This window comes from Hyla sarda, chromosome 1, assembly GCF_029499605.1.
Source record: "Hyla sarda isolate aHylSar1 chromosome 1, aHylSar1.hap1, whole genome shotgun sequence".
NCBI classification, from domain to species: domain Eukaryota; kingdom Metazoa; phylum Chordata; class Amphibia; order Anura; family Hylidae; genus Hyla; species Hyla sarda.
In genome coordinates this window covers 513,433,624-513,447,219 of record NC_079189.1, presented here as the reverse complement: position 1 = coordinate 513,447,219, position 13,596 = coordinate 513,433,624, and the positions used below count along the sequence as shown (strand labels likewise).

The 13,596-nt window shown below is 41.0% G+C and overlaps 1 protein-coding gene across 6 annotated transcripts in view; it reads left to right on the top strand.

Moving 5' to 3' along the window:
- Positions 1–13,596, top strand: part of SLF1 (SMC5-SMC6 complex localization factor 1) — a 130,855-nt gene that overhangs the window by 77,485 nt on the left and 39,774 nt on the right. For all 6 annotated transcript variants that reach the window (XM_056538098.1, XM_056538130.1, XM_056538139.1 and 3 more), the window contains 2 exons: positions 6,788–6,940; positions 11,673–11,839. In XM_056538098.1, coding sequence (XP_056394073.1) covers positions 6,788–6,940; positions 11,673–11,839 — 320 coding nt within the window. The remainder of the gene's footprint in view (positions 1–6,787; positions 6,941–11,672; positions 11,840–13,596) is intronic.

Here is a 13,596-nt window from a genome sequence, read left to right as displayed (position 1 = left end):
TATATAGAATTGATAGAATTCTGTGTTTGTTTTTGTATTATCAACTGACTGCAACTTTGTTCCTCAAGTACAAATAAAAAAGGGGATAATGCTTTTCGGGTTTAAATAAATGCAGGCACAAATTTCTTAAAGGGATAGGCCCATCTTGGGCATTTGTGACATATACATATGTGACATATAATGCTGCAGAGCATTAGTCCTAGTAATATAAATTGACAGTAGGCAGAGCTTGGGAAGCTCATATGGACTTTAAAAAGAGCGGAATAAGCAGTGCTCAGTTGTTTCTATAACTCAAATTGTGCATGTTCAGTTCAGTGCACCATTCATTCTCTTAGGGGATTTCCAAACATTGTCGAGCTCAGCAATCCCTGGGGTGGGGGGTTTGGGTTTGGTGCAGGGGATAACATCTAGAGATGTCACAAAATGTTCTCTACTTTTCCATGCAAAAACCATGGCACACAAGTAATTTGAAGCAGTTTTTAGCAGAATTTCCAATTTCTGGTTTTATGGCCGAATTGAAAATCGTGGTATGCTGCAGTTTTCAGTCCAGCCATGAAAACCAGATATGGGGCAAAAATTAGCCGACTTGAGTCACTATCTGACTGTTCGGCACATTTAAATGAAAGAGATTCTGCGTCGGTCTGGCTAGGATACTGGAGCGCCCGGTTTTTAAATTTCCCGGGTCTCTGAAACGGGGTGTGAATGCACCCTAACTAAGGGAATGGGTGGAATGTAGTATTAAGATACATTATTAGTCTTGCAGTTAGTTTGCAATTAGTTTGGGGAAAAATATGTCAAATATATGAATGGGATCTTTCTAGTGATCTTTTTGTACCTAGGCCGGTAACCATGACAAGGGGGCATCCTCTACGTCTAGGAGAGAAAATTTTACCATCATCATAGACTGGAATTCTTTACTGTAAGAGCAGTGAGACTGTGGAACCAGGCCATTCAGGTTCATCCACATCAGACTCGCACAACCATGCCTTTATTAACCTTGCTTTGTGCACATACTTTGTGTCATACTTTGTTACAAAATGTTCCTGCCTTTAATTCCTTCTAATAAAGTCAATTTACGATTTTTCTTCACTGGAACCAAAGGGCCTTTGTCTTAAAAAAATAAATAAAAAAATAAAAAATAAAAAAGTGTTTATTTAAATTTTTGCAATACTAAGTAACATACAACATCAACACGGTAAAACAGAGATACAACAGCCTCCATAGGCCCCAGGGCCCAATAGCATAACATATACAGAGGTACACAGTAGGCTAAAATATTCACTCACTATATAGATAAAAGCCACATCTGAGACCCCGCTGGAGGAAGGCCCATCACAAACAAACAGAAACAAGCACACCTCACATACACACATCCCGGCAACCTCAACCCCCACCCCGGCCTCCCCCATAAAACAGCACCATATCATAGGAAACCTATTGGGACAATCTGGCCGGAGGGTCAGCTGATACATCAAGTAAAAGCCAGGGGGTCCACACCTTATCAAATTTCTAAGGACACTTGCATACAATGCCTTGTATAACAGGACATATTTATTAACTAAACTAATCCATCGGGACAGAGGAGGAGGGGAGGTATCATTCCAGGTCATCACCACCACCTTTCGAGCACAGAAGAGAAGGAAGCGGATCAGTAGACGTCTATGCGAACCAGAAACAACCCCATTAATAACTCCCAACAGGCACACCGCAGGCATGAGTATAATTCCAAGTAGTCAGCTGAAAACCCCATCACTTCCCTCCAGAATGAGGCGATAACAGGACAGTCCCAAACAGCATGCAAAAAGGTACCTATCACCAAAGAGCAATGAAAATAAAGATCCGACAGGGAAAAACCTATACGCTTCAATTTGGCAGGTGTATAATATAGCCTAAGTACATATCTAGATTGGATCAACATATACCCTCGACCTCCTTCCACTGACACTCATGAAATGCTTGCAAGAAAGGACTAGGCCCCACCGACTGAAGAAGAGCATAGGACTGAGTAAGGGGTTTAGAAAGATCCGTGGTGCCCAGGAGAAGCTCCACTTCAGAAAAAACAGGAGTAAATGTCAAGGAGCCAAATTGTGCCTGAACTGCATGCCTAAGCTGAAGATACCTATAAAAGGCATTTCCGGGATGCCGTAATGTTCCTTCATGTCCGGAAAGGATAAGAAAACTTGATTCTCCCCAAACAAGTGGATCACAAATTTGACTCCTTGAGTTCCCCAAAAGCCAGCCTCCTGTAACCCATGCAGGTGAAGAAAATGCACATTCCCCCCACGAGGGTGCCTTAAGAGATACCAGCGGCTGCGAAAATTTAGTCGACACCACGGACCAAGCTTTAGCTATCATCTGAGGGCAATAAGAAAAGAGGAGTAAGTATGGTAGCGGTAGACTGAGTTAGTAAGAGCTTTGTAGGAACCCATTAGCGCAGTAGCAGAATTGGAAAGAACCAGGTCGATCCACTACACTGCATAAACCAATTGGTTTATGGGGCCTGGAGAAGAGCTGCCATGCCGTTTAGGGGCCTCGAGAAGATCCTGACCAAGTCTGGGAGGCTTGCCCTGCCAATAGAAGGATCCCAGAGCACCACACAGTTTACTAAAATATTTTCTAGGGGGAATAAAGGGAGCTAAATGGAAGAGATAAAGAAACTTAAGAAGCTAAATCATTTTAGATATGTTAATCGTGCCAGCTAGGGACAAAGGAAGCGAGGACCATTCCACAGTGGAGCACAAAAGTGGTTCCAAATTCAGGGAGAGATAATCTGCCAGGGATGCAGTAACCTCCACCCCCAGATATCTAAAACAAGGGACTACCTGCAGGAAGAGTAGAGGAAAGAAGCGCCATCAGGGAGGACTTAGCCCAGTTGCCCCGCAAGCCCTAAATTGAACCAAACTGGTCAAGTAGGTCAATTAGAGGCAGGAGAGAACCCTCTGCATCCGCCAAGTACACTAACATATCATCTGCATAAAGGGAAACCTTTTCTACAATAGAACCCCTGGGGATACTGCAGATAGTGGGATCCTTACAGATGGCCACTGATAAAGGCTCCACCACTAGGGCAAAAATGAAAGGGGGCAGCGGACACCCCTGCCTCATCCCATGACCTAAGGGAAAGGTTGCAGAGACATCTAAATTAGTGCGAATGCGGGCCCTAGGGCTATCATATAACAGGCGGATCCAAACACAAAAATGAGGACCAAACCCAAACACCATATTACAGAATCAAAGGCCTTGTAAACATCAAGACTAACTTCCACTCCGGTAGGAAAACCTTCCCCCACCGCCGCAATATTGAGTGGCAGGCGCTTAACATTAACATCAGTAGCTCTACCTGGCATAAACCCAGTTTGGTAAGGATGAATGATGGAGGCAATGACATCGTGAAGGCGAGTAGCCAATACTCTAGCCAAAATCTCGATGTCCATATTTAGAAGGGAGATAAGTCTATAAGAATCAGGTAGCAACAGGTCCTTTCCAGGCTTGGGAGCACAACAATCAACGCCTCCCTCATAGAGCCTGAAAGAGAATCTGCAACAGCCACCGAGTAAAACAGTCTGAGGAGTATAGTGGCCAGCCTCTCCTCATTCATCCCATACCAATCATCCCATCAATAACTGGATCCTATCCCTCTGAACAACCGAAAGAGACCTCTGAGCCCTAGCACACACCCTCTCATCTGGGGAGAGATCTGAAATGCCGTCCCTAAAGCACGTGCCTCCATCTGCAACCCAGTCTCCACAGCTGACCTAATTTTCCTCTGACCCACCACAGCCGCTGTAAATGCACCCCTTATCGTGGCTTTATACGCATCGCGTTGAACTAAGGGGTCAGGATGAGAAGCATTGTGCTCCCAGTACCAAAGGGCCTTTTTCAACTACTCCTCCACCAAACTTTACAGTCGGCACAATGCAGTCTGTCAGTCTGCAAACTCAGACTCAATCAGACTGCCAGATAAAGAAGTGTAAACGTGTTTCAACTGCTCCATAGTTCAGTGACTGTATGCTCCACTCTATTCGGTGCTTGGCGTTATGGTTTTTTTTGTTTGCCAAGTAAGGTTTGGTACACTGCAGTTATTGATTAATAACGGCGATGGTGACTCTGCTATTTAACTTTATATTTTCTACCATTTTGTGGCTGAGTTTCTGTGGTTCCTTAACGTTTTGAACTTTTCAGTTATACCACTGACAGTTGATTGTGGAATATTTAGGAGGGAAGACCTTTCACAAATGGACTTGTTGCAGCAGGAGCATCCTATTAAAGGTGCTGGATTTTATACAACTGTGGCAATGTTAATGAGTAATCCATGTGAATTCAATGATTAAGAGGTGTCCCAGTCCTTGTCCATATAGTGTATGTTACAGTCTTCATATCACTAAAAGAATTCCCTTTAGAAAATGAAAAACATAATTCAAGCAAGCGGTACAAACAGTGGCACATTTTTGCACAATGCTCTAAAATTTTTGCGCAAAACCCTTAAAAAGTCAAAAATTTTGAGCAAAATGAGGCTTGTGCATAATTTTGCAGCTTTTTTTTACTCAAAGTAATTAGCATGCAAGCCTTGATAATTTTTTTCCCGCAGTGTGGTGTTTTTGTTTATGAAAGTAGTACGTATTGAGTGGGATCGGTTTTCACTTATTACCCGGTGTTCACGGACTACCGGGAATTATTTTTTTTACAGTCACCACCTTTGACTATGGTGCAGACTTTTAGAAAGTTTCATAGTCAAATAGGTAGCTCAGATCTTTAAATGACATGTGGATATATTTTGTGCCCCTTTTTAATAGTAATTGACTGATGGCTAGATAGCTTTTACTGGAAGTGATTTACAGTTTCCTGCTGTACAAGGAAGAATAATTTGCCTTTAAACCTTTGATTGTCTCCTGTACGAGTTGGACCATTATGTAGTCTGAGCATTGATCATTGACTTTATTAGAAGGAATTAAAGGTAGGAAGATAGTCCTCAGAGCTGTTGGAAAGTGTATTCATAGATGAGCTAAGTCTTGCAAAAAGCTCTTGCTTTGGCTTTCCTTTATTCCGTATGTTAAAATCCATGAGTTTAAGCATTACATGGTCACCTGACACCCTTTTTTCTTTATGCACAAGTTTGCATTATATTTTGATATGGACAATTATCAGTAGCTGTAGTTCATGTGTAAGATGTTTCTACAAAATTCTAGTTTGGGTTGTAAAGTATTCTCTTTTAAAGTACAACATTTTTGGACGGAAGCCTCACTGAAAACCACACTTCCATTCTCCAAACAACACTGCATGTAAGCACAATACTGGAGTATCCCACCGCCTCTCCAATCTCATAGAAGAAAAACATAATTTGTCCCAGCAGCTTTCAAGTGTGTGTGTGTGTGTGTATGTACAGACAAAACAGGCATTGTATACACCCATGGTATAGTGAGGGCTTTGTCAAGGCTGTACCATGGGTCAAAATGTTGCCTGTTTAGCCTGTATATACATGGAATAAATAAATGAAGATACACGCTTGAGGTTACTGGAGCAATTTTTTTTAAAGCACAATTTTTGGAGACCTTTACAATTTCATTGCTGAAAATGTAAAGATCCTTTTAAAGCGGTCATATCATGAAAACAAGCCCTGTCCATATGCCCTGTTTATGCCCTGTTGGGGCAACAATTTTTTCACTGTAGAGGGAGGGCCCCCTCTCAGGAACCCACAATCCCATTCCCATTAAAAAAAACTTTTTTATTTTAAAATTCGCTCACAGTTTTAGAAATCCTTTCAGGAGAAGGGGGCGTATCCCTCCCTTGTGGTGGTGAGAGGTGATTGGTGTGTCTGCTCATGCAGCCTTGTCCATAAGCCATGTCTTGTCCATGACTCATGGACAAGACTGATGCTGCTGCAGGACTGGTTAGTGTCCCTGAAGGTGACCCCTAGTGGTGGGATTTTCAGGGGCCATTTTCTTTTTTAAATATTAACAAAGTTTTTAAACAACCACATTACAAAAAATCTTTAATTTTCATCAGTAACAACATATAAAACGTTTTTGGATCTGACAGTGCCCATTTAAAAGTGTGCGGGTAAGTCACCCTATACATTTTCCAGTCACAGCTTTATTCAGAATATGTTGTGATCCAGCACCTACAGTATCTATCCCATTGATGCTAGATTTAAGACATGTTACTTTATTTTGCTCCTTTAAAGGGGTACTCCGGTGCTTACACATCTTATCCCCTATCCAAAGGATAGGGGATAAGACGCCTGATCGCGGGAGTCCCGCAGCTGGGGACACCCTCGATCATGCACGCGGCACCCCATTTGTAATCAGTCCCCGTAACACGCTCCGGGGACTGATTACAAACGGGGTGCCGCGTGCATGATCGCGGGCGTCCCCAGCTGCGGGACTCCCGCAATCAGGCATCTTATCCCTTATCCTTTGGATAGGGGATAAGATGTGTAAGCACCGGAGTACCCCTTTAACTTCCAAATAGAAGCAATATAGACTTAAAAAAAACTACATTTTTTATTAAACTTTCATTATATAGCTAAGGATTCTCTGATCACACAACATTTTTATGTTAATCCCTCCCATTTCCAAAATGCTGTAATGTAAAAATATCAGTGCGTGGAGTCCATGCATACACTGGTATATGTGGTCTCCATGTAGAAATTGTCATGGTCTAATATGGCGCACAGACTGCCATAACCACTGCTTCTTCCTTTTTGTCATGTTCTCACTTAATGTAGCTTTGCCAAGTACTGGTTTTATTTTATTTTAATGTTTTTCATTAAACCCTTTGATATTTGTAGTTGAAAGCTGAAATGGGCCGAACAAGTTTGAACAGAATTGAAGAACTCATTGAAGGACAATTCTGTACTGAAGCATTTGAGGAGATTGGACGCGTTATTCATTTTGTCTTTCCTCAGCGTTTTTTTGAGTCGCTTCTCAGGCACTTTATGCAGGTAAAATGATTTAGATTTGCCTACATTGATAAAGCAGACATATTGTATCTTATTTATTTATTGTTTACATAAATAAGGAGTAGACATGAATATTTGGAAGGCGATGGGCATTTTCCTTACCTTTTTAGTAGTCTGTAGTTAATCTTTCCCCTGCTGGCTCTCTAGTGGATTACCATTTAAACAGACACATGTCAAAAATAAAAATAAAAAAAGAACCTGGTCATTAAGGTAAAAAAAAATAGGTCCGTCCTTAAAGGGTTAACCCCTTAAGGACTGAGCCCTTTTTCGCAAACCTGACCACCGTCGCTTGATGAATTAATAACGCGAAAACGCTTTTACCGAATATTCTGATTCTGAGAGAGTTTTTTCGTGACATATTCTACTTTATTTTGGTGGCAAATTTTCGGCGTTACTTGCATCCTTTTTTGGTGAAAAATCCCAAAATTTCATGAAAATTTTGAAAATTAAGCATTTTTCTAACTTTGAAGCTCTCTACTTGTAAGGAAAATGGATATTCCCAATAAATTTTATTTTTATTCACAAACACAATATGTCCACTTTATGTTGGCATCATAAAATGGACATATTTTTGCTTTTTGAAAAATTTAGAGGGCTTCAAAGTAGAGCAGCAATTTTCAAAAATGTCATGAAAATTGCTAAATCTGAAGGGACAGATGTTACAGAACTACAACTCCCAGCATGCCTGGGCAGTCCAGGCATGCTGAGAGTTGTAGTTTGGCAACATCTGGAGGGCTACCGTTTGGGCACCACTGTAACAGTGGTCTCCAAACTGTTACCCTCCAGATGTTGCAAAACTACAACTCCCAGCATGCCCAGACAGGGAGTTGCAGTTTGGCCTTCCTAGTGGTTGCCACAGTAAAGATCACTTTACTTTCACTTTCAATCCCCCCCCCCCAGCCTCCATCTTCTGTCCATGTTCCCCTCGACATCCAGGGGTGGGCAGAACCCACTGTCCTGCTCTGCCATTGGTCAGAATCAGTTCTGACCAATGGCAGGGGATAGGAGGAGATCGCAGCACTGCGACCTCACTCCTAGCCCTCAGGATGATCGGGGCTGTCCCTGACAGCTCCGATCATCGCTATTTTCCGGGTGATCGGGTCACCAGAGACCCGATCAGCCCGGAATAGCAGAAAATCGCATGTCTCAATTGACATGCGATTTTCTGCGATCGCCGACATGGGGGGGGGTCTCGGGACCCCCCTGGGCGATGTGCCGGGGTGCCTGCTGAATTATTTCAGCAGGCATCCCGGTCCGGTTTCCAACCGGCATCCTGAACAGGTTAAAGGATCGCATAGTTTTTTAGAACGCTTTTTCTGAATGGAGCGATTCTGAGATAGTTTTTTTTCGTGACATATTGTACTTTATATAAGTGGTGCTCTTTTGTTAACACATGAAGCATTTTTTTGTGAAAAACTGGAATATTTCTGGGGTTTTTATTTTTTTATGGTGTTTACTGTGCGGTAAAAGGGATGTTATATTTATTCTGTGGGTTAGTGCGATTATATCGATACCCATTTTATATAGCTTTTTATGTTCTTTTTCTGAGCAAAATTCTTTTTTTCTCTTTTTTGTGTTCTGTTCCGACAGCCGTAACTTCTTTACTTTTCGTCCGACGCCATTGAGTAAGGGCTTATTTTTTGCGGGACAAGCTGTACTTTTTATTGGTATCATTTTTGCGATACATGATCTTTTGATCTTCTTTATTCCACTATTTGCACCAAAATTGCCGAATGGGCTTTTAGTGGTAAAGGGCATCTTAATTTTTGTTTTTACTTTTTACAGGGTATACTATGCTGCAGTAAATTTGTACTGCAGCACAGTATAGCCTGATCGGCTGCACATGGTGGAGCCTGTGCGATGCCATAGCAACCAACGGCAACCCGCAATCGTATCGAGTCGCTGCTGTTGGTGAACAGGGGAAGCACCCTTCCACAGTCAACACCATAGATGCCATGATTAGGATTGAACACAGCATCTATGAGGTTAATGCTGCCGGGACCGGCGCGATCGCGGACGGGCAGCTGCGGCGGGTCCCCCTCTGTGATTGACAGCCGGGTCCTGCCATCGATCTCCTGATCAGGAGCAGCAGCAACACAGGAGATCGCGGGGACGTATGCATACATCACAGAAATACACAGGGTAGGGGAAAGCACAACTGCATTCACATCTCTACTACTCACACACACACACAGCTTAGCCCTGCTAACTCAACTCTGCTGAACACACACAAAACTCTGCTGAACACATATACACACAAAGCTCTGCTGAACACACACACAAGACTCTGCACACACACACAGCTCTGCTGAATACACACACACAAAGCTCTGCTGAACACACACACACAAAGCAAAGCTCTGCTGAACACACACACACACACACACACAAAGCTCTGCTGAACACACACACACAAAACGCTCTGCTAAACACACACAGGTCAGTACATGGCTCCTACACACAAAGCCCTACATACTCCGCTCTGCTGAACACACCACACAACTTTAGTACACTGCTCCATCTATCCCCCCTCACTCTTACCCTACAGCATTATGAAGAGTTGTCTGTGTAGGAGATGGCAGACACTGCTGACAGCCCCTGCCTCTGGATCTGCTCTTCCACCTTTGTCAGTGAGAACAGAGCCAGCAGCCTTGCCTCCTCTCACACTGTGCCCTGCAGTATGATTGGCAGGCCAGCATAGTGCTATGCCCGCCCCACTTCCTGGGTTTAGACTGGGCAGAAAATGTACCAGTCAGGTTACATATATAGAGAAAGGGAGATCAGTGTGGGAGAAAATATGGGCACCCTTAGTGACCACTGTTTTAGGGGGCATTTTTAGAGTAAAATGGCCAACACTATAATATTTTATTTTGGTCTTTGCTCCTGAAATGATATGGGTGGAATTTATCAAAGGTGTTAAGAAGTTTTGTGCAAACATTTTTACATTTTTATGCCACCCCTGCAACTTTTAGAAAGTTGGTGGGGCTTGGCATATACGATTCTTGTGAAGGGTGGGCAGCTCTTCTAGGAACCCAGACGTTCTAGACTCAGCTACTGAAGGGATGCAGAATGGGGAGCTAAGGGCACATAATATTCCTCTGACCTCACACTGAAATTATGTAGGGATGGAAAAAGGCCCAAAGTACCGGTATGCAGTTTACACTCAGTGGGACAGATATACTTTTGCTAATGTGGCAGAATTCTGACATCATTTGTACCACATTTATTAGGAGTTTTGCCACATTTATGAGTTTTAGACATTTTTTTTTACACTTTTACAACTCACTAAGAGATTTGATGTAAGAGGAATGGCACATTGCTTCAACAAAAAAGGATGTGGCCTAAATGCACCAAACACAAAAAAAAAAAAAATCACATTATGGAGCCCAATTCTGGTTTAAACTAAGCCAACTACTATCTAAGCTTGGTCTATGCTTGGACTAGACATTGATGAGCCAGAACATGTAAACACAGCAAAACAAAAGGGAAATATAGTCCAAAAGAAATATTACGTTTTAGTAGTAAAAAAATAAATGTTTCCATGGCATGTATCCATGTCTAATACATGTGGTTAAATACCATAGCAAATCCTAATATTTAAAGAAATAATATTTTAAGATTAAAGCCTTTAGGAACACTTGCTAGCTAGCTCTGTTTTTGTGAAATTTACATGTATTGGATTTATTCCTTCCCTTCATATTGGCTGCAGCTTCGCACTGTGATTTCAGCCTGGACTTCTACTGTATTTATCTACAATTAAAGAGCCAGACTTATGAAACAGCCTGACCTGCCTGCTTAAGCAGTCACTGGCTTAGATGGAACACAACTGGGGCCAGTGATTGGCTGAGCAGGAAGGTCCTACACCAGACCAGACGCAGCCAAACATGAGCTGTGGTGTACCAGCAGGGAACCGGCATTACTATGCTTATTTTTTTTTTTTTTTTACAACGAAATATTCTTTTAAGTGTCAGGGTATTTGTCTTAGTCTCTAAGGCCCCATTCACACGTTGGCATTTCCAAGCAGAAACCAGTAGTAAAATCAGCTTAGAAATTCTGCTGCAAGAAGTTAACATTGTGGTACTTGGGATTTCCGCTGTTCCATTCACACAGCAGATTTTCCGCTCTTGATCATAATGCTATTTTATATGCAATTCAAGGTCTATTAAAATGTAGGTGACATTCTATGTTCCAATAAACAGTGGCTATAGTTGGTGGCCACCCAGAATTCATTACTTGTGTAGGAGAGCATGACCACTTAGTAACAACTAAACGTAATGGATTTTACACGACTTATAGTACAGTGAGGTAATTCTGATTGTAGGAAACATGTGATGTAGCAATAGTCATTCACCTAGTTGTTGGTGCTGTTATTCTGTATTAGGGTACATTCACATATACAATATCTTCTGCATATTTTCTGCAGCTGATTTGCTACCTATTGAAGTCAATGGGTAGCAAAATCCGCACCAGAAAATATGCAGCAGATCCTGTATGTGTGAACATACCCTTAGGGTCTAATCACACGTACAGTATCTTGCGTATGTTCAGGATTTTATGCTGCAGATTAAAATGTAAACTAAATCCTACACATCAAATCCTGCACAGTATACCGTCCGCAGCCGGGAACATGCTCTGCAGTCTCCCTGCGCCCCATGTGACCCTGCCCTTTGTACTGTATTTTTAAACTTTTATTTATGATTCTTTTCTCTTTTAGGGGAATGTAGACATCAAAAACTTTGGTCAGTTTATAGATATATTTTCTAACCTTGTGCGTTATCATCCTCCTTGGGAATCCACATATATGGTACAGTACTACCTTAATGTTCTTCAATGTCCAGTTTGTAAGAAGGGGACATGGTCCTTCATCGAAACTCTTATAAGGTAAGTAACATTTGTACTATTAAAAAATGTATTTAAAGTGTTAGTGTCATTAGAAAAAACTTTTTTCCCATTTAATACTTTCTTATAACTAAGCATTTTCCTAATATACTTCATTAAAAAAATTGATTACTAAACCTGTGATAAAATTGTTTAAAAATGGCCACTATGAGTCTCTATCTTTTTAATTTTGTAAATGAACCCTGAAAATGCAGCCTTTTTGGTCCATCAAAAAAAGGACCAAAATATCTGAGGGGTGGTTATCTCTTTTCTGTGCCTCAGAGCACAGACAAGATGCAGACAGCTTGCAGTCTTTAAGAAGAGAAGTATGTGCATGCACAGTGACAAGCAATAAAATGTGCTAAACTATTATTTATATGCAAAATGGTTTCTCTTTGGTCATTTTATGAACTTTTTTTCTTGTATTTGCACCATATAAGTTCCACAAGGCTGCTGTTGGGTTATAAAAAGCATTCACTTTGGTCACAAAGCTGTGAAACTGTAAAACTCTTTATTTTTTTTTGGTACAAAATGCAGGTTTTTATTTTGTCCTTGCACCATATAGTTTAGTATGGCTGCATTAGAGTTATATAGAGCAGGAATTTAGGTAGAAAGTTTTGCAAATGTAAAAATGTTTGTGCAGACCTCATGACATGGGAGAGGGGAGGGGGTAGGAGAGGAGCTCATCATACTCCAGGGGAAATGCCCCCAGCCTCTCAGAGAAATTCAAAAAGACTATAGATCAAAAGGTATTTTACATACTGTATTAACACATGCATATTATTATGCATAAAGGTCTTACGGCAAATTACAACGCTAATATTAGCTTTTTATTTTTTTTTTTTACTAATGACTGTAATGCTTTAAAGGGGTAATCCAGCACTTGAAACCTTATCCGCAGGAGAACACAATTTTCAGAATGGGAACCTGGCTCCCTGCTGCACGGAGTGACATGTAGAATAGAGGATACATTTTCAAGTGCTGGAATATCCCTATAAATTCTTTGATGCATTAAAGCCATCTCTCTAAAATATGTACATTTGCAGGTGCTATTATTACTCCTGAAATGGTTGCAAATCAGAGAGAAACTTCTTAGTTTAGGGTCTTGTCCAGTCATTGCCCATTTACAGTGGCAAAGATGGATATTGCTAAATTTTAAATGGAGCCTATGTAGAGCAGCAATAGTAAAGCATAGCTTTATGAGGGCAGGTGATGTTAAGTAAACTCAAGTGTAAGCATGGGCATATAGTTGCAGAAAGATCTCTTTTGCTGATTCCATAAGCTGGAGAAAGAGGCAACGAATGTATTAAAAGGCACAAGCCAATAATTTGACATTTCAGATTATTAGCCTTTCAATTGGGCTCACTCTCTTTTTTTTTTTTTTTTTTTTTTTTTTTTTTTTTTTTATAGTTTATCATGTTGATGTATTGACAAATAACTGAGTAATAATATATTGGGTATGCCTAATATCTTTTTCTGTTTACACTAGTTTCATGGCTTCAGTTTCTAAAGGAGTTATGACAGCTTTGCCTGATTTATTTTCATACTAATATTGATGAAACCTGACAGACCTTCGGTTCATCAGATTTTCCTTGTACTTAAAGGGGTACTCCGGTGAAAACCTTTTTTCTTTTAAATCAACTGGTGGCAGAAAGTTAAACATATTTGTAAATTACTTCTATTAAAAAATCTTAATCCTTTGTGTACTTATTAGCTTCTGAATACCTGAATACTACAGAGGAAATTCTTTTCTTTTTGGA